The sequence below is a fragment of the Furipterus horrens genome, unplaced genomic scaffold (genome assembly GCF_987537825.1).
Source record: "Furipterus horrens unplaced genomic scaffold, mFurHor1.1.pri manual_scaffold_3, whole genome shotgun sequence".
Taxonomy (NCBI): domain Eukaryota; kingdom Metazoa; phylum Chordata; class Mammalia; order Chiroptera; family Furipteridae; genus Furipterus; species Furipterus horrens.
In genome coordinates, this window is record NW_028327173.1 from 42,331,070 (window position 1) to 42,352,794 (window position 21,725).

Here is a 21,725-nt window from a genome sequence, read left to right on the forward strand (position 1 = left end):
CACAGGGTGCATACATACGTACATGTATGCATCCACCCATACATACATATGTGTCACACATACCATAAATAACATGAGGCAGTGCAGCCTCAGGAATGCCGAGGCCCTCCCTTGCCCTGAAACAGTCTGGGGGAGGAGAGAACCCTCATCTCTCAGATTCTGACTGCGCTCCCACAGAGAGGAAGGCTCTAAGGAGACAGCCGTCTGCAGCCATGGTGGTCACGCTTCTCTTCTCAACCTTCCGAGCAGCGAGGGCCTAGGATGAGGCTACGGACAAGATAATTGATGATTTCTTATTCTGTCCTTGTTTCTAACCTCACATATTATTTCTTGATTATCTGGCAGAGATTAATTTGCCTGATGCAAATAAACTAGCAAAGCTTTCCTGCCCAAGCTACCAAACACAGCCTCACCTGTTTGAGCATATCCAAAAACAGTCTTTCAAAGAATTTTTGTTCTTTTGGGTTTTATTCTCCCAGGAACAGATGATGCAGGTGGAGGGGAAGTGGGAGGAAAGGAGGGAAGGAAGGAGAGAACCCCTCAGAGTGATTTGAGGACATTCACAAAAAGTGCTCCCCTCACTCTCCCCCACCCCGACCATATTCCTGGCCCCTTGAACATCTTCTACTGACCAGCCCTGCTCCATTTTTCCCTGCACCTCGTAAGCTCATGAGAAAGAGCTGCAGCCTAGGAGTCCCGAGTCCCAAATACTAGTCCCAGCTTTGATATCAATTGATTTTGTGATCGTCTCTTGAGTATTTTAATTTTTCTCTGAGGCATTCTCAGTGCTGTCCCATTTCACCACCGAACCCACTGTACACAGAGGTAACCAATTGAAGAGCACTTGCTTTATGCAAGACACACTGTTAGAAATTAATGACTACGTATGTACTCAACATCCCAACAAGGCAGATACTACTCCTGTGTTACAGAGAAGGAAGATAAGACTTAGGAAAATTAAGAAAGCTGCTGAAGACCACAGGCTGCTCAGAGAACAGGCAAGTTCCAGGCCCAGGTCCTTCAGTCTTCAGAGCTCACGAGCCTTCACACTAAACTGACTCCCAAGTGCACTATAGAGAAGAAATCAAGATGATCGTTTACAAAACAAGAAGAAGGTCGCATCCTCTTTCATTGACACATTGTGGAGAAGGTGGGATGCCTTTCTTGGATTTCTCCCTGTGCACGTGTCTGCTCAGGAGCTGAGAAGAGGGAAGACAAATGCTGGGACCTCGTGTAATAAGCTGTAAGAGCCAGAAACCCTGCATCAGAGGCAGAGGAGGAGATGAGAAAGCAGGTGCTGTGAGGCTCTCAGGTGTCAGAGCAAACCTAACCCCAGCCTTTTGGTTTGTAATGAGTAAACTGAGGATGAGAGTGGACATGGAACTTGTCTGAATTCACACCATTTACAAATGGAGAGAAGGGCCCAGAACCCAGGTCTCTTCTGTAAAATTACCCAAATCAAGCGAGCCTCCTCTATTCAAAAAGAAGAACCTTCAATAACCTTAATTTTGTACCCATCTAAAAGCCATATTGAGCTATGCTAAAAGTAATGGGCATTGCAAGAACTTTCTCACGGAAACTCCCAGCTGAACACACAAAGCAGTCAGCCTCCAAGGAACAGTGTAAGGATTGTCTGAAGGGATCTATGCTGGTGAGATTACAAAAAATCATATATATGAATAAATGAACATATGGAAGAAATCAGCAAAGCCCTCTCCTTCTTCCCATATGTAAACTCGGCCTTCGCTTAAAGTCATTAAGCAAACACAGATGCAGCCAAACCAGGCACCAGATGGCAAACGAGAGTTGGAATAAAAGGTAAAAAAGTCTTTCAGTGTTTATTCAAAACTGGGGGGGAAATCCATGATCCAAAATGTCACGGTTTCCACAGAATGGTCACCTAGGGTCACCAATGACCAAAAGTGACCAAAACATAACAACCAAAAAACCCTGGAATAATCATGGCTGGGCAGCTGTAGAAAAACCACTTCTATCTTCTGTGACTGGAACACAGTGTCAGAAGAAAGGGATAATTCTGGGAAACGGAAGCAGTGCTTCAATCATAGACGGACCAGAGAGGGACGGGAAAGTGGAAGGAATCAACTTATGCAGAGCATTTACACCGGCCAGGACCTTCGCATCCTTGGACTCATTTCACGCTCACAGCTACCCAGTAGGTATTGGCCAATTTTATAAAAGAGGAAATGTCATCAGTAGCCCAAGAGAGATTAGACTCCAGAGCCACAACACAGGAATTCCAACCTAGCTATTTCCTACACTCCCTGCGCACTGTTCCCAGATTTGCAACTCTGATTTCTAATCTTTTATCCTGCTGTCAGACCATGGAATATTTGACACAGAAAACATGGTCCTGCTCAGCCCATGATCACTGAGCATTTGCCCTGAGCCAAGCCCCTGGGAATACCCAGGGGTTATATGTGTCTATCAGACACACAGGGAAGTCACGTGGCCCCCTTGCCCCCTTCTGCTCACCCCACTAGGCATAAGGAAGAAGGTGGCCTGGCCAGGTGCCGCCTAGAGGGAAGAGCAGAGCACATGTGGAGTAGGGAATGGAGTGTGCTTACGAAGTTGACTTCACTTTTATTTCACAGAAGACCCCCTCCCATGTTCCTCATCCACTGTTTAGCTTGCCCAGTGTGGGAGGGACATCTATAATGAAAATACCCATGGGCATCCTTACTTTTCAGCATTTGTGAGTTTTTATGAGTTTATGTTTGGGAGTAGAAAATTCCAATAATGCTAAAATGAACATTAAAAGATGACCCCTCCTCCCAGTTCAATCAAACCACTCTTTTACTTGCATGTGGAACAGTGGCTAGAAAATGCTTTCACGCTACACAAACCCGTGTCCTAACGCTACCACTAACTAACCTTGCTGTCCTGGGCAAGCCTCATAACTGCTTTGAGTTTCAGTTTCGTCGTCTCTGAAACAGAGGTAATGTGCACTTTGAAGGGAAGTTGTGCGACTTCTTTTACTCTCCTTACACCCCTTTCCTCTAGCCACATGGCCCGTCTGCACATGACTTTTATTTTTTAATTCTTTCCCATTGTTCTTATCTTACCCCAATCCAGGACGAGTCCAGCTTTCTGCCTTATGCCTGCCTACAGGCCATTGAACATTGTAAGAAAACACTACAACCATTAGGCAGGCTTCTATCATTACATATTTTCACCAGACAACCTCCCTTTTCCTCCGGCTTCTAGCTGGGCTTGGCCAGTGAGAGGCATCTGCAGGAGCCTGGAGGAGAGAAGGAAGACATTGGTTCCTCCAGCTCCCTCCTTGCTGAGGTACCACTGCTGAGCTGATCCACCTGCCATAGACCACAATTCCTGCAAGTAGTCCTCTCCCCACAGCACTCTGTCCGGGTGATGGGGACATGCTCTCCCTTGCTCCTTCTGGCCAGGAGCTGATAATGGCTCCCCACTGTTGCTAGTCATGAGGTACTTGTCTCTTTTCCTAAACCTCCTTTTCTTTTTGTGTTGGTTTGTTAGTTTATTTTGTTCATTAGATTCCTCATATAAGTGAAATCATATGGTATTTGTCTTTCTCTGATTGGCTTATTTCACTTAGTATAATACTCTCCAGGTCCATCCATGGTTCTAAACCTTCTTTTAAATGATCCTATTGTTAAGTTTTACTTCAGTTACTCAACATGAGTGTCCATCTGTTTCCTGACGGAAACCTAGTATGTCAGTTCCATTTTTCATTTCCCGCAATGATATCAAACCTCCGTTTTTCCCCAGCGCCATCTTTTTCCTCACATTCAGATAGATGATCTCCTATTTATTCTCAACCAGCAGCTCCCTCAAAGGAAAAATAAAGGCCATTAGAAAGACACCTGCCATCAAGTCTTCCAACGCTCTTGTATCCAGTGGTGTGCTGGAGCTGGCACATACCTGCTCCCAAGAGCTGACTGTGTGCATCTCTTTCCAGCTCCATGTTCAGTGACATCATGGAAGCAGCCTGAAACTGGCCACAGTGGAAGTCTCTACACCACAGAAATTGGCAAATGTTATGATTCAAGTTTTTTCTTTTTTTTTCTTTTTCTTGTTTTCTGAGCAGAGCCAGTTGTTAAACACACCACTGCTCCTATCTAGACAAACTTTTTCTCCCTCACATTTGTTAAAACAGAAGAAATGCCTGACCTATTAGCAGAGGCTCCTCTATCTCCCACTGCCTTGGACAGTTTCCTAAGCCCCCAGACTAGTTTGGCCTCCCTCTCATACTCCCCAGTAACAACTGTATTTCCTCAGTAGACTCTTAAGTTCCATGAAGTCAGGGATCAAAGCTGTCAGGTTCACTGATATAGCACAGATCCTCACTCAATGCCTGGCACACAGTAGGTGTTCGATAACTAACTCTTTTTAATGATAAAACTAACATAATCTGGCTCAAACTTCCCATTTTGGAAAAGAGGAAACTGCAATCAAAAGAAAGGAAGCAACTTATTGAAAGTCACAGAGCTCCCCGACTAAAACTAATACAAAGACCAGAGCCTCCTGATTTCCAGGTCAGTTCTCTTTTCCAGTACATCATGTGCTTGTCTGTAATTCAGTAACCAGAGGGAAGCAGACTGAATTCCCTATGTCTTGTGAACTCCAGAGCAAGCTCATATTCATAAACACAGCTGACACAGTTGTTGTTTTCTTCGTTTGTTTTATGTAAAAGGCCTGGAAGTCCAACTCAGAAATAAACTCTGCATTTCTAAACCTAGAACCTCCTACCATGTTTATTCCCTGCAGCCCCCATTCTGCTCATTGTTCATCTTCCTTCCCCTTGTTAAACAGAGGCATCAGCTGGCATTCAGCATTGAATGGTTCCTTCATTCCATGCTCCTTATCACTCCCCTGCCCAGGCAGCATGCCACATGTAGCACAAGATTAGGAAGTGCTATCTTTAAATAGTAGCACTCAAGAAAACAGTACAAGATCCAGTATAGTACTGGGGTGGAATTGGATATAATAATTATAAGAATAAAAATAACTAATTTTTTGAAGCTATTACTTGTGCCAGGCACTAATTTGATGGTTTGCAGGCATTTTTCTCAAGAACTCTGAGTAATTATTTCTATGATTTCTATTTTACAGGTGAGTAAACTGAAACAAAATGGGATTAGCCCAAAGCTACAAATAGCTCAAGCTATTCAGTTAGAAGAGCCAAAGTTTCAGTCTAGGTAGTCCAGAGTTCATGATCTTGACTGTGTGACACTTGAAATGAAGAATATGTTGCCCCGACAATTAGGAAATACCAAAATGTACATCTGAGGGAGATCCCAACCTTGTTTTATATAGATATCACAACGCTGATTCATTCATTCATGTACCCATCCATCCATCCATCTACTCATTCATTCTTTCATTCTCTCAGCATGTATTGAAGAGTCACATTATATTAATTGCTGGAAACACTAATAACAATCAATGGCCTCTATATCCTTGGTCTCATAGTCTAGTTGGGGAGACATAGAAATGACACATTTATCTTACTGTGTGCTAGGGACTAAGACAGAGGGACACCATGCGGCTTTGAGAATATAGAAAAGATTATAAATCAATTTAAAAAGACAACACAGTGATCTATCCTGCACTTGCATTCCATGCCTTTCCTTCTCTCTTTCTGGCCTCTGCTTCCTTTCTACCTGCTGGCTTTGCAGTCACCTTATAGCCCTTCTCTTGTTTTGGTGCTTTGGTGCTCTCCTTGGCCTCCTCAACTATTGGCTTCAGATTCAACCTCTTTGCTTGTCTTTTCCCTCCTGAAGTTGGTTGGAAATAAATTCTGGCTTAGCCAGAAGGACTTCTGTTCTGTGAGTCAATCTAAGACCAGCCCTAAATGCAAGATCAAGGTATCCACCTCCTTCCTCTAATATGGCTCTGGCCTAAGAGAGTTGGAAATCCAAAACAGGGAGAGTTAAGGAGTATGGACGGTGGGATGGATGGATGCCCTGTGTCTTATATAATTTGGTTATTTACCAGCCTAAACACACACACACAAAACTGACCCTAGTGACTACCCAGCATCTCTTGCAGCTCTATCATTGTGCACTATGTTAATACCATCACACTTTGATCCTATGCTGCCAATTATAGTTCCAGATCTATTGGCCAAAGAACCTTGTCAGTATGGAATTTACGTGGAAGCAGGTGGTGTAAATATCCAAGATGTTCAGACTCAGAGTTTTCAGTATGTTGCCCTTTCTCCCATTGGTTTGCCACATCTTAAACAAAGTATCTCCCTTATAAAGCGTATCTTGGCTAAATGGTTTTTGTCAATTAGAGATACCATTGAATTTTAGCCACCAATAGAGTATTAATGGTGTTTCTTGTTGATCAGTGTGTTTTATGAAATAGGTGGTGCATTCTACCCCATCTATGGAAGAAATATGAGCCAGAAGGAGTATATGGATTGAAAGATGGATGATAAGTTTTAGTGTATGGCTGTGAGAGTGAGTACTTAAGAAAAGTGGAGATGAAAGTTCCTGGAGTTGGAAACATTTTGGAAACAATAGCACTCAGCATTGGATGAGTCTTATAAACAGATGCTGAGATCTTCCATGATGATGAGAAACTCCAGGTGGATAGGGAAGCTGTGACCTAGGCCTTGGCCTCATTTAACATAGGGATGTAAGCAAGAGGCTGACAGTGACAGCAGGGGAGATAGGTGTGAGTGTACCTCTATTATTAGGTGGTATCAGCCTCAGAGGAGTAGGGTGTTTGCTTGCAGAAGGAGGGATGGTTGCCCGGAAGTGATAATGGCCATGAGAATATTGACACCCAACACCTTCGCCCGCCCGCCCGCCCCACCAACCTGACGCACACACACAGATGTACACATGGGAGTCCTAGCTTTGTGGTACACTTCCTGGGAAAATAAAGTTTGTTTCCATTGATGGGTAATTAGTAATAGTAATAATAGCAATAATTACTCTAGTTTTAAGCATTAGTCTATACAACAGGCCTATGAAATAGATGTTTAAGTCCGCATTTTCAAATGAAGAAATTGAGTCTCAGAGTGTTAAATGGCAGAGCTAGGATTTGACTAATGGTCTGTACATCCCCAAAGCCTTTGTTCTGTAGTGCATGGTTAAGAGTACAGGTTCCAAACTAGGAAATAAAAAATGAGTCCAGGTTCCAAAGATGTGTGATTTCCTCATCTTTCAGTTGGGGGCATAAAGTAAGTAAAGTATTTAGTTTAGTGCTGGGCCATAGAAAATACTCAATAAATGTTAGCTACCATTATTATTATTATTGAGTTATTGATATTATTATTTCTGTTACAACTCACTGCCATACTTTATGTCTTTTCAGCCAGACATATGAGCAAGGCCGTTTCTTTTTTGTCAACAATAGATTATTAGATGGGTAATGGCTTGCTGTTTGGGAGTCTGTAATCTGTCTGATGCTTTTAACAAGAAGCTTGATATTTTTGCCACGCCCAGTGCCATGTTTGCTGTGACTAAATTATAATGGAACTGTTCCTTGCTGAAGAAGCATGGGGGGGGGGGCATATTCCCTCTCAGAGTGGGCCTAGTAAAACCCTAATAAAACAAACAATTGAGTCACAGGTTCATTTGTCACCTGAGAGTTAATCAAAAAAAGACATGTGTATGGAACCAACAGATTGCAGAGCTGGCAAAGACTTTAGAAATCATTTAATCCAACCCCTTATTTTACTGATAAGGAAAGCGAGTCCCAGGGAGGGGAAAGGTCTCACTCAGGATCATACAGCTGGCAGTAATTTTGTTTCAAAATTTTAATATGAATGATTTTTTATATGTCAATGAATGCACCTTCCTACCTCTGTAAGAACAGTGTCATGACTATAATTGAATTTGTCTTTGACAGTGGAAAAAGCAAGCTTTTAGCGTTTTACAAAGCCCCAAAGTCATCAGAGCAAGATAAATTGTCATGAACTAGAGATTGGTCTGTTGGTTGTGAGCTCAAGGAACGGGCCTGGTCTTATTCATGAGTTAAAGCACGTTTCAAATCCTGCCTAAGCCACTTACTAGCTCAGGCAAGTCACTGAACCTCTCTGAGCCTCTGTTTTCTCATTGTAAATTTAGCTAATAAGACCTCTGTCATGGAATGTTTGTGAGCATCAAATGAAGCAAGATACAGATACACAGTACCCCTCCCGTAGGCATTCAGTGAGTTTACACTTTGAGCTGGTGTTTAACTAATACCCTGCTAAAAGCTAGGGCTACATCAAGAAATAAGAAAGCCAAGGACCTTGCCCTCATGGAAGGAGAAGTGGAGGTGAGGGCCACAGAGGAAGAAGTAGATAACAAACAAGGATGGAACTAAACTAACAATATAATTTCATGTCGCGCTAAGTGCTATGAAGGGTTATAAAGACAAGAAAGTGAAATGTTATGATAGTATTGGGGAGAAGTGGACCGTTTTGGCTAAGAGTGGCCAATGGTGGCCTCATAGACATTATAATTAAAAAGGACCTAAATCATATGAAAAAGCTAGACAGTCAAAGATCCAAGACAGGAGCATTCCTGAGAGAAGCAGAAAGGCCCTGATCAGGAGCAATCTTGACATGTCAAGCAACAGCAAAACAGCCAGTATGTCTCTAGCATGGTGAGTGCAGTGAACAGGACATGAAATGAGGTTGGAGACAATGTCCCAAACATGATCTTGAAGTTCTAGGCTATCCTGCAAAATCTGAACTTCATTCAAAAACCAATGGAAGTGCATTGTAGTTTCTAGGGATGAGAGACTCTTATATAACAAAGTGTAAATATTTGATTTTTGTCTTTGATTCCTGGCACATAGCTCCTAAGACCTGTGGAATCTCTAGAGGGAAGAGAGTGTCTTTTATATACTGATGAGATGGCTGCTGGCCAGGGACCCTCAGATAGTTTCAGCATGGGGGTGGGTTGCCAGAAAGGCCTAGTGGTTAAAGAGAGGGTTGGAACTTTCAGCCTCACCCTCTGACCACCAGGGAGGGGATAGGGACTGGAGGTTGAGTCAGTCATTGATGGCCAATAATTTAATCAATCATGCCTATGTATTCAAACCTCCACGAAAACCCTGAAACTACAGGGTGTGGAGAGCCTAGGGTGGTGCGCCCCAGAGAAGGCATGGAAGCTCCACACACCTCCCACACCCCCATATCTTGCCCTATGCATCTCTTTTATTGGACTGTTCTAGAGTTGTGTCCTTGAAAGTAAATAGGTAATAGTAAGCCAACTGTTTTCTTGCATTCCATGAGCCATTCTAGCAAGTTACCAAATCTGAGATGGGAGGGCTGGTCATGGGAACCTCCAGTTTATAGCTGCTCAGTCAGAAGTATGGGAGGCCTGGGATTATGACTGATATCTAAAATCTTATGATAGCTGAGCCCTTAACCTATGGAATCTGATGCTAACTCTGGGTAGTTAGTTTCAAAATTAAGTTGAATCGTAGAATACCCAGTTGTTGTCTGGAGATTTGGAGAATTAGTTTGGTTTGAAGGAAAAAAAAAACCCACACTTTTGGTGTCGGAAGTATTGTGGGTAAAACAGCTCAGAGAGATAAAATTTAATTTACCTCATTCATTGATTCATTCAACACATATTTATGGATTTCCCATTCTGACCAGACACAGTTCTTAGTGCAGTGAATGAATCAAAGAAAACCCCTGGCCACATGGAGCTTGCATGCTAATGGGATAATAAGTATGTAAAGCTTTTGGAGTAGTTACTTTGGGTTGGGACTGTTCTAAGTGCTTTACCTGAAATAACTCATGGGATCCTAGCAACAGTCCTACAAGAAGCACACAATTATTATCTTCATTTTCAGAAAAGGAAACAGGCCTAAAGAAGTTATATAGTCTGTCCATGACAATACAACTAGCCAGTAAGTGGTCAAGCCCAGTGTGCCACTCGAGTCTGTTTCGGTCAGAGTCTGTCACTCTCATCACCCCATTCTACTTTCTCTCTTTCTGAAAACCCCCCTGAGTGGCCCTGACTGCTGTCGCAATGCCAGAGTGGACATTAGGAGACCACTTAGGTGGCACTAGTCAGGGAGTCAGACAGTGGAATTTTCCACAATGCTGTGAGTAGATATTATTATTCCCATTTTATAGATGGAAAAACTATGGCTTACTTCACACATCCAGTAAGTGCAGAGCCTAGACACTAGCCTAACCCTTTTTATTTCTGAAATTCAATATCTTTCCATTAGCATTTCCGTTTCCTGCAGAATTAGAGAGCTTCCACACCTCCACCCCACCTTTATGATCAAGACTAATTTGAGGTATATATTTTAGAGTCAAGATTAGGGAACTGGGCATTTAAATTTTTATTTCTCTTTAGTAGGAATATAATTGAAAATTAAATAAAATACAAGTATACGAACATATATACTTTGATACATATGGGATTTTAAAAATAATTTTTTAATTGAAATATAGTATGCATAAAGTGAAATATACAGATATTAAATATATAGTTTGATGAAGTTTGATAAATGTGCACCCTTGTGTAATGAAGACCCTAAACAAAATATGTGTGTCTGTACATAAGTACGTAGGTAGGGAGGTGGGTGGATAGATAGAATTTAAAATTATAACTGAGATGTGAGTCTTCATATCATGATTAATGATGAAGACTTACACTCTTTCCTTTCTCTCCTCCCTTCCTGCTTCTAAATTGACATTGTTGTCTCCAATCCACGGAGGTTATACAGAATAGCAGATGTGGGTCAAAAATAAAAACAAAGCAAGTATACAAAAGAACAACTAGCCATTTCTTACTGTTTGTTGGAGGAAAATCACATTGCTATACTTTCTGTTTTTCTGTGGAGGGGTCATGTGCCTCAACCCACACACCAGCATGTGAACTTGTTGTTCCAGTAAAATGAGTCAGAGTTCCTCAAGAAGACAGATTCATGTATTGCAGATCTGTGTGTCAGCCTCTCTTTTAAAAAGGTACAATGTACTGTACTGGCATGTCTCACACACGTACACACACTCACTCATTCTCACCCAAGAGCTCACACAGCTAATAAACAGCACAGATGGGATTTAAACTAAGCTTAGGGGACTCAAGGATGAGGCTTTGCATGACAGTGAGGTACCGGTCCCTTGTGCCTGTGTGGAGGGCTAAGCAAAGTCCTGGAGTCAGAAATGGGCTTGAATTCTGCCTGTACTACGTATTGCTTAATGACCATGGGCAAGTTCCTTATACTCTGTTTACTTCCTTGGTTCATAACATGGGGCTAAATGATGACATCTGCGTCATAAAGTCATTTTGAAGATTAAAGAGTTCATGTACGTAAAGCAATTAGCACAGTGAGCAGCCCAGAGTTAGCACCTGGGAAGTGTTGGTTAAGCCAGTAACATAGCAGGGGTCATGGAACTTGTCTGCTAAGTCTGTAGATGCCATGTTTCTTTGATCATACACCCTGTCAGTGAAAAAAATTTGAGCTTGCATCCTCAATACATGGAAACTTATTTAAGAAAAGGCGTAGACATGTTCTGTTCTTGTAGATTACATACATTATAAAACAGGTGAAACATAGCTGTCTTCACACTAACGTTATGCAGTAGCTAAAGGTACACTGTTCATCTGTGGCCTATGCCTTGGTATGTTTTTAATGATTTTTTTAATTACTTTTAATGATTTCTAAATGCTTGTATTTGTGCCTGTGTATTTATATCTCAAAAATAATCTTGATAATTTTGATTTTTTCCAATTCTTACCTGACTAGGTCTTCGTTGTCTTTACCTTATAATATGAAGAGCTAATAACAAATAAAAGTGTCACTCTTTTCTTATTTACTTGAATCTGAATTATCATCATTACCTTTAATCCCTTGACTGAATCTTTTTCAGCTGATTGCCCACTTTGTGCAAGTTAGTTTAATAAATTAGATAATGCCTGTGAATCCCTAGACCTTGCAAATGACAACACGCAGCAAATCCATGCCAGCTGTGGACACAGAAGTGTATGCCATACCGTGGTCCCCTCGGGGATATAGAGCTCCTAAGAGAAGATCTTAGGAAACTTCACACATCTTACATGACTTGTGAAAAAGTGACATGGAGACCAACTAATGGATCTGGTGATAACCTTCATATTAAGGGCTGGTCAGGCTTAATCGGTTTCCTTAGACTAAGTCATAGAAGTGGCACCTCCAATATTTTCTTCTGGAATCCTAATGCAATATCTTGAGCACTCGATGGAGTGCACATGTGCTGCTTTAGAAACACTGGCTTGGATGATCCTACACAGGCCCTGTTATGAAAGTCACCACCCTCTCACGTGGCCACCGAGCCATCATAGCCCAAGCACCTGTAGTGTGAGGACGGGTCAGGCGTGAGACCTACGGTGACCCAGTTCCTACCTTCGGGGAGCTCACAGGATACCTCCCACAATGTCAGGCCCTGGCCATTCCCTGCAGATCGCGTCTCCGGACACTGCCAAGCTTGTGATTGCCCTTTGGTGCCTAGGTCTAGACTTCCTGATGGTCTTCTTAAAGTCTTCAGGCCACTGTTCCCCTTGCCCTGGGGAGGAGGGAAATTGCCAGGTTCTCCAATCCTCAGGTTAGTGTGACTGCCACCTACAGAGTCCCAAAGAGCCCCTTCCTTTCTTTAACCTAATTTCCCTGGGTAACTCACCCCAGGGTAGCCTAAGGCCCTTCTGTGGCTCCCAAACCAGGCCATCTGCATGAGAACTGGGTGTTTCCTGCGCCCACACAGGCCTGGTTATCACCAACACTGCTCCCAGAGAAGTGGTGAGCAGTGTGTGCAGACTGGTAGCTCGGCCTTGACCCGGCAGGGGAGGGTCAGGCCCCATCAATGGCTGCTTTCAGGGCCATGGCACAGGGCCTCTATTTTTTCCTACATAAACCCTTCACTTGCTTTCAGAAGAAAGGATCAAATGTGAACTTTCATGGTTTATTTATAGCTCTGCCTTAGAGAGAGAAAGAAAAGAAGTGATTAAAATGCGATTTTACAAAATATTTTGTTTTTAAAAAGCTTTCATTGTGTGGGCAAAAAGGAAAGAGAAAAGTCACTGCATTCATTGTGCTGTCTAGACTCGCAAACAAAGAGGGTAGCGTGCTGCAAATTAAGATGGTCCGGCTCCTGCCTGCTGACAGAAAGTATGAAATTTGAGGCCAACTTCAAATAGACCCTTTTGAACAGAAATAAATTGGGTGGGGGGAGGGATGACTATATTTAGCACGTGTTAGCATTTCCATAATAAATTCGTATTGTTATGCTGTGGTAATTTCCAGATTTATTGCAGCCAGTGGGTTCATGAGGTTTCAGTTTTATGTTAATTATTTGGAGAAATTAGAACACTCAGCAGTGCTATTTCTGATGACAGTACTGATTCTCTGGGCATTCTCCTTATTGTGTCAAATACCCATGATGAGTCCTGCCTCCCAGGAGAGAGGAGAGTGAGCACGAGTCATTTTGACTGCCTGTAAGCCTAACTTCTTTTTTTAGAATGTAGTATATTTTTATTTTTCTTACAACTATCAAATCAATATATACCACTGTAGAAAAATTTAGAGAACACACACAAAAAGAAAAAAAAAAATCCCCATGCTTTTGAACCTGTTAGTATTTTAATATATATTGATCCAATGTTTATTGTGCATGCATATGTAACTTGCATTTAGAACAAACACAGCTCTTGAGATAAAATTGAGAGAAAGCCGTAATTTTTACTCCCATTGCTGCTTTACATTTTTGCAGCTATTTTTTCTCTGCCTTGGTTAAAAGTTCTGGTGGTTCCACTACTTTCTTAGATATGTACAAAGTCACTTAGATAATACAAGTTTCATGATTCCTTAAGTTGTACGGCATAGCCAAAAATTAGAATATCAAGGAACATATAATAATCCTCACTTCGGTGTTCATGTAGAGATAAGACATCTCTTCACTCCCTTGCCTGAGTCTGCTGCGGATGGGAAGAGGTGGCTGTGATCAGAGTCTCCTTTCCTCCTCATTCACTTTCTCTTCAGCATCTTAGCTTTTCTTAGTCCTCTGGGGTGGTTGAATGGTGTCCGGGAAGAGAGGTCGGGAGTGTAGAAAGATTCTTCTTCAACCAGCATTGTCATAAATGGGCTGCATGCTCTCTTAGATTTCCTGGGAGGACCTCCACTTCTGGAAACCAAAATCTTCTCCTTGGTAATGCCTCTCTATTCTAGTAGATTGTTTACCCTCCTCTGAATTAATTTGGAATCCAGGAGGTTCTTTCAAGCTTCTTTGTGCAAACTCTCTCTGCCTCACTAGGTGTCCGTATTGGACAGTATTCAAGACAACCCATGACAGCTCTCTCACATGTGAGGCAGAGTAGGATCTGTGGGAAACAGTCATGCCGTTGGGAGTCTGACAGGCTCTGGCAGTGCTGGGTGATCCCAGTGCAGCCAGCCCTTCGCTTCTGCACCAAAGCACCAACTAGCCCTTCTCTTCCAGACAGCAGTCACACTCAGTCCTCTGTGTCCCACATTAGGGATACACCGAGTTCCCTGTTGGTCTCAGGGGAGCCCTGCTCTCTTGACTTGTGAGGGGGGAGACTCCTCTTAGCCCTCCCCTAGAAGGAGGCCGATGTGCAATAAAGCAACAGCACTCTCCTAAAAATCCAGCTCTTTTACTGACCTTCCATGTAGATGAAAGGTTTAAGAGTTGATTCATGGGTCCTCAACCACTCCTTTTCCAAATTCTCCAGGGTGGTCTCTTTCCCGTTCACTTTGGTATCTTATATCTGTCATTCTTAGATCTGAGCCAAAACTTCCATTTGAGCGTGCTGTCACATGTATGATCCTTAAGTTCATTCATCACGTACATTCCCCAAATGTGTACACTATTCCAGATGCTGAGTTTGGCAGTGAAAATACTTATAATAGTTCCTGTCGCATAGGAGCTCACAGTCTAGTTGGGGAGACTGATGTGCTAACCAACATGTGCCATGTCATAAATGCTCTGATGGCTGGAAGCACACATTGCTGTGGGAGCAAAAACCTCAATCTAGGAGGGAGGCAGGCAGCGGGATGAGTCAGAAAAAAATCTTCTCCATGAAATCCATACCTGACTTAAGTTCAATGCTTAAAACTGAACAAAATCACCTCTTTTTAAACCTTTGACATCTCTATTGCTGGTGTCTCCCCAAAACAAGCAGAGATGATGTGAAGAAAGGAATAAAGACTCCCAGGTCTGCCTTTTGTCCACACATCAGTTACAGTGGAACAGGAAGTGACGTTTACAGAGCATATTCTATAATACAAGTCTTGTGGGTCCCACCATGAGAGCAGTCCTGGAATGCTGTCTCAAGCCTGAGACACAAGCTTGACCAAGAGGAATATTACCTGAGGGCATTTTCAAGAGTCAGGGAAGGGAGAAGAGGGGAGATCCTCCCAAGATCACAGCAGAGCAGGACTCTAAAGGAAGAAGCAAGGGCAAGCTAGGAGCATAAATGGGAGACGTTGGCCATGGGCAACGCTGAGGCATTTTAGCAAGACACAGGCTTTACTTTCAGGATGTCAGGATTTAGTCTATGAAGGACAATGTTCTGACACATGTTGGGGTGAGCAGAGCCCTTAAAATATCCTTGGTAAGTAGAATGCCAGTGGCCTTACTAAGACATGTTTGCCCCTTCACCAAATGGCCCCAGATGACCCTTTTTTAGTTTTATCCTTTCTCCATGATTTTGTTTTCAATAATTTCTTAATAATTTAAAAAATCTCCTCCTTACTCAGGGCTTCCATTTCTTTTCTGCCGTCCATGTGCTTGCTACTCTGAGCATCCCTGATTCCCTGACTCAACACTTAAATCTGTTGAGGGCACATAACTAGTTCAGAATGTTCTTGCCATCCTTGGGGAAGAGTTGGTAGAGCATCCTTGCTCGAGTGGAAATATGTGTAAGTGATTAGCAGATGAAAAGCTTTCACATTTCCTAATTCTTGAATATCTATTAAAAAGAAGTTTATCTGCTTTCAGCATAGGTTTATCACACTCTCTTTTGATCATGGTCTATGTCTTTTCTAGTCTATGGTGAGCTTCTTGATGAAAGGACCCATCTCTGTATTCTGTATATGCATGTTGAGTGCTGTGCTTGGCCCATGGAAAGGGCTCAATATGCTTTATGAATATTCTAGGTGCTGAGATTAAGAAGCAGATAGAAAAGCCCCTGGCCTCATGTAGCTTATATTCTGTTTAGGGCAAGGACTGGAGAAGACAGATAAGGAACACATGAATCAGTAAATACATGTCATGTCAGAAGGGAATTAATGATAAATAATAAATATGGGAGTGTGTGTGTAAAAATCACAGTAAGGTGGCAAGGATGGGCAGGGGCCACTTGGATATGTTTTGAAGATGCCCAGGGTCCCTCACATTCTGTGTGGTAGTCAGCTTTTTACAACCCTCAGCCCCCTGCTGACGTGTAAGTTTCTCCAAGACAATATGTCTTATGCAAGTCTGTGTCCCTAGCACAGTGTCTAGTACATAGTGAGTAATTAATAAATATATGAAAAAAAAAAAGTTGTGCATATGTGACCTCAGAATGACTACATTCTTAACAGTAAGACTTCAGTAGCTGTTCCTAAGACAGGGCTTGTTCTGAGGACCTTTGTCATGTGATTACTTGCAATCTCCTTAGTTGAGTCTGCTAGACTCCGAAGTGTGTGTTCATTCCATTCTCCCTAAATTTTCCATAGCTTTAACAGCATTGGGAGACTGCCCAAGGAAATCTAACATAATGGCACCAACACAATCTATGGTGGCTCTTAATGCTGCAGACGCCAGACCATGTCCACCAGATGCTGCAACTTACTGTATGCCTGCCTGATGGCTCCGCTGTAAAGACAAGGATGTCCTAAAGTCACATTCCAGAGCTTAAGTCAACTAGACTTACCCAGAGGTCCCATATCTGTACTCACAATTTCAAAGACTTCTGGGGAAAAAAAAAAAAAACAAAGGTAAAATGAAAAGTCCTAAATACTTTATCCTATAGTACAGATGCAAAGTAGGTTCCATTCAGTTATTGTTTTCTCGGGTTAAGTAGACACTGTGCTCAGTGGCTGATTATGTTGCCTTCTTAAGCACAGGTGCCCAGGCAATGAGAAGGGGAAATAATTCTCTCCCATCATTCCTTACGATTGATCACAAAACCTTCACCTTCTGGGCTGTTTGTGCCCTGGAGGCACAATCATTTATTAAGCACAGTCTTTGTGCTCATAGATGTAACTTCCAGTGAGTATTGGGGTTTTATTCCCATAACCTGAGAAAATAAGTTGAAAAAAATGGACTAACTGAATATCTCAAGGGGAAATGAATTCTAATTAGGATCTCATGACTGGAACAAGCCTCACTTTTGTTTTAGCTTTCAACTCTGTGTTGTTATTTTTGTTGTTTTTTACAGGAGGCAATGGCAAGAATGAGCAAAGTTGGGAAAATTGTGTTTCCCAGACTTGAGGATAAAAGGTAAGTTTATATTTTTTATACTCACAATGCTAAAGAATGAAAGCTTATAAACACATGCAGTTCTAAGAGCTGGAATAAACCTTAGAGGTCAGCTAATCCAGTCCTTTCATTTAATAGTTGATAAAACTAAGTCCCAGTGAGGTAAAGCACTTTCAGTTGCCTTTGATCACAAAGTTGGTTAGGGCCACACCTGCGAGTCAAATACAGATTTCTGAACGCTCAGACCAATGTTCTTTTGCCTAGGTCATTAGCAGCATATTTGGCCTCTTCTGTTCTAAAACGTGAACCTTTTGTGTCTTTCATCAAAGGACACAGTAGCATGTGTCCATTCTTTTACCCTCTACATCACGTGGCATTGAGGGCTACTTCATGACCTTGATCGGCATTTTAACCCCAAGTCACTCACAAACCACTAATTAATTGAGCTCCTACTATATCCAAGGCATCCTGCTTATTAGCCTTAGATTTGGAGAAGAATAAGACACAATTTTATTTATGCACAAAGATCATTTCAGAACAAAGGGATTAATTCTACACAGTAGTCCAAGGAATTAAGGAATGTGACCCTGTGAAGGTGAGAGGAAGTTAAGTCTAGCTGACTTTAAATGCTTAAAAGAAATTGCCAGACAGGACAAGACAGGTAGAAGGAACATGCCAGAGTTATAAAGGTGAGCACAGCACAGTACGTCAGGTAACCATAAACAGCTCATAATCATGAAATGCAAAGTATGAGAGCGGGAATGGTGGGATGTAAAATTGGATGTGAGGGAGTAGGTGGGCCCACCTCATAGGGGATTTGAGGCCATGATGAAGACCTCAGACTTCATCCTGCAGTCAGAATGGAGATACTGAATTTTCAACAGTGGTGGGACCTGGTCAGATGCGGATTTTAGAAAGATCCCTCTTAGAGGATGAATTGAAGGACGCAAGGGTAGAAGCAGAGAGATCAGAAATCCAGGTGAGAGATGAAAAAGATGTAATAAGTCATAGGTAGTCAGTTTAAAGATGAAGATACAGTTGTGCAAGGGCCTTTTAGAATTTTTGGACAGTATTTGAGGTTGAGACATCAGAACAGATTTCACCTTGTGTCATGGACAGGCAAAGGTGCTGACTCTGCCAAAGCACAGCCAGTATTTAACACAGTTGGAAGTATCCACAGACCAAGTAATCTGGTTTATTTTTATTTTCTTAAAGAAGGTCTCCAGATGAAGTTGGGCTGTTAACCCTCCAAATATAAACCCCTCTCTCAATACCGGGCGGAGAGGACCTAAGGAACTCAGAAACAGTGAAGATCAGAGTTCCGCTATAGGGGGAGCAATGGGCTAGCCGCATCCCTCTTTGTTGACATTACAAGCAGAGTATTCTTCCTTGTCACTTCACTGACCCTCTCAAGACTTTTGACGGAAGTCTGTTTTTAAGTTCTTGCAATGAATCCATGTGCTAGTTTTGCAAAGAATCCTTAGCTTCTTGCTGTCCGCTGGGAAACCACCTTTGTGGAGGAGGCTCACACAGTGCTCTAGCACCATCTGCAGGCTGCCTGAAGATTTGCAAGTAGAAAGTGAGCCCGTTTTCCTGTGAGTGACTCTCACATCTCCCCCGTGACTGGAACCACATTATTATCTGCACGGGACATGAACTTAGGTCTGTACCACATAAAATCAACTGACTGGGTGTGGGGAGAATTTGGAAGAGAGGAGACTCATTTGATTTTAAAAGTCAGGATCCCAGAAAGCATAATCTATTGACTATGGTTCAATACACCTTTTAAAAGGACCCCAAATCTGTGACCTTAGAACAGTTTATTAAAAGTGCCCTAGAAATTTTGTTCATAAAAAGTCATTATCAACAGAATAAAAAAGCATTCCCATGATGAGAGAAAATATTTGTATATCATATATCTGATAAGGGATTAATATCCAGAATATGTAGAGAACTTTTAAAACTCAACAACAAAACAAACAACCCAAATTAAAAATGGGTAAAGGACTGCAATAGACATATTTACGATTTCCAAGAAATGCAAATGGCCTATGAATATATGAAAAGATGCTCAATATCTCTAGTCATGGAAATGCAAATCAAAACTATAATGAGATATCACCTCACACCCATTATTATGGGAACTATCAAAATATATGTATATATACCAACTGTTGACAAGGATCTGGGGAAACTGGAACTGCACAAATGTTGGTAGAAATGAAAATGGTGCAGCCATTGTAGTAAATAGTATGGTGCTCCTCAAAAAATAAAAATAGAATTACTACTTGACTTGAGATGGTGAACACATGGTACAGTGTACAGATGATGTGTGTAGAATTGTGCACCTGAAACCTGGATAATTTTATTAACTAGTGTCACCCCAATAAATTCAATAAAAAGGGGAAAAATAAAAATGTAGTCCAGAAATTCAACTTCTGGGTATGTACCCAGAAGAGCTGAAAGCAGGGGTTCAAAGACATACTTGTATAGCCATGTTCATAGCAGCATCGTTCACAGTAGCCAGAATAGAAAAGCAAACCAAGTATCCCTCAATGGATGAATGGATAAACAAAGTATGGCATTCATTCTAAAAAAGGAAGGATAGTCTGATGTATGCTACAACATGGATGAACCTTGAGGAATTACACATAGTGAAACAAGCCAGGCAACGAAAGACAAATACAGGAAACTAATGTACAACACAAACAAGCAAAACTGAACCAGAGGCATGTAAACAAGGAACAGACTAACAGTTACGGGGTGGGGTGGGGAGAAGGAGCAGTAAGAAGGGGAAGGTCTAGTCAAGGAACTAGTATAAATGACCCATGGACATGGACAGCTGTGCGGGGATTGGCTGTGGGAGAGGGGGTGTATGGGGTCAGGGGAAGCAATGGGGGAAAAAGTGAAACAGCTGTAATAGGAAAACAATATAAATAAGTAAGTAAATCAGTAAATAAGTAAAAAGAGGCCATTATTTTAAATGAAATAAGCCGGTCACAAAAAGACAAATACTGTGTGATTCCACTTATATGAGATAATTAGAGTAGTCAAAATTATAGAGACAGAAAGTAGAATGTGGTTGCCAGGGGCTGGGGAGAGCGGGAAATGGGGAGCTGCTGTTTAATGGATATAGAGTTTCAGTTTTGAAGATGAAAGAGTTCTGTGGATGGATAATGGTGATTGTTGCACAATAAATAATGTGAATGTTCTTAATGCCACTAAACTGTACACTTAAAAATGGTTAAGGTGGCAAATTTCATGCTCTGTGTATTTTACCAAAATTTAAAAAACGAAGAATAAAAAGCACAGGGGAAAAAAAGTGGTTTGGACCTCAGCTTCCTCTGTGTGGAAAAGAAAAAATGCCCATCTCTTGGCACCCTAGGGTTCCACAAGTATGTGAGAACGTTAGTTCACATTTGCTAGCACTTGACAACTCATGGAGTGTATCATATTCATTCTCTTGTTCAAAACTGTTATCACCCTCTTACATCAGGGAAACTGAGGCTCAGACAATATTAAAAAGTTGCCCAAAGTCATCCAGATTTCTCTGCCTGCAGAGCTGATGTTTTTTCCACTGTACAAAGTTGCTGCAAAGTTGTATTAAAATTGAAAGTCTTCAAGTATATGAGAAGGGTTCCTCAGCCAAGCTCCCTTCTAGCAGTTTCAAGATTCCCAAGTTAGGACGTCCATCTCATAGAGTGAAAGAATGGCTTAGCGTTCAGTTGTCACAGCGTATCATTCAAAGGAGAAAATTGCTATTCCCAAAATCATTCTATAATTAATAAATTTGGAAGCTCACAGAGTGGGTTTTAGTAGAATCTACATATAGCTAGATTAATAATCAGAATATTAACTTTTTAAAAAGTAGTTGCCATAACTAGCACTGATATCACTTACTGTGAACCAGGCAGCATTCTAAGTACTTTTCATAGATTACCGCATTGAATTCACACTACAGCTCTTCAGATAGATCCTACAATTACTCTCACAAATGGAGAAATTTAGGCACGAACAGATTAAGTAGCATATCTAAGGTCACACAACTAGTAATAGAGCAAGCTGTGATCCACTTCTTAAAGCTGAGTTTGACCATATCACAGCTTAAGGCAGAAATGCTTGGGGGGAGGGGACTCCTGTTAATCTGTTCCGCATGTTTTCAAGCAGAGGTTTCAGAGCTGTTCTTACAGTCCCTCTCCCCCAGTGCATAAGTTTGCACCGAAGTTCCTTCAGGAAGACTTTCTTTCAGAGCACCCCAGAATCTACCAGGACCTGCTACCCTCGCTTCATCAACCCCTCACCT

General features: G+C 41.8%; 1 protein-coding gene across 8 annotated transcripts in view; it reads left to right on the forward strand.

Moving 5' to 3' along the window:
• Positions 1-21,725, forward strand: part of FGGY (FGGY carbohydrate kinase domain containing) — a 405,123-nt gene that overhangs the window by 382,053 nt on the left and 1,345 nt on the right. For all 8 annotated transcript variants that reach the window (XM_090271656.1, XM_090271651.1, XM_090271649.1 and 5 more), the window contains one exon: positions 17,382-17,443. In XM_090271656.1, coding sequence (XP_090127782.1) covers positions 17,382-17,443 — 62 coding nt within the window. The remainder of the gene's footprint in view (positions 1-17,381; positions 17,444-21,725) is intronic.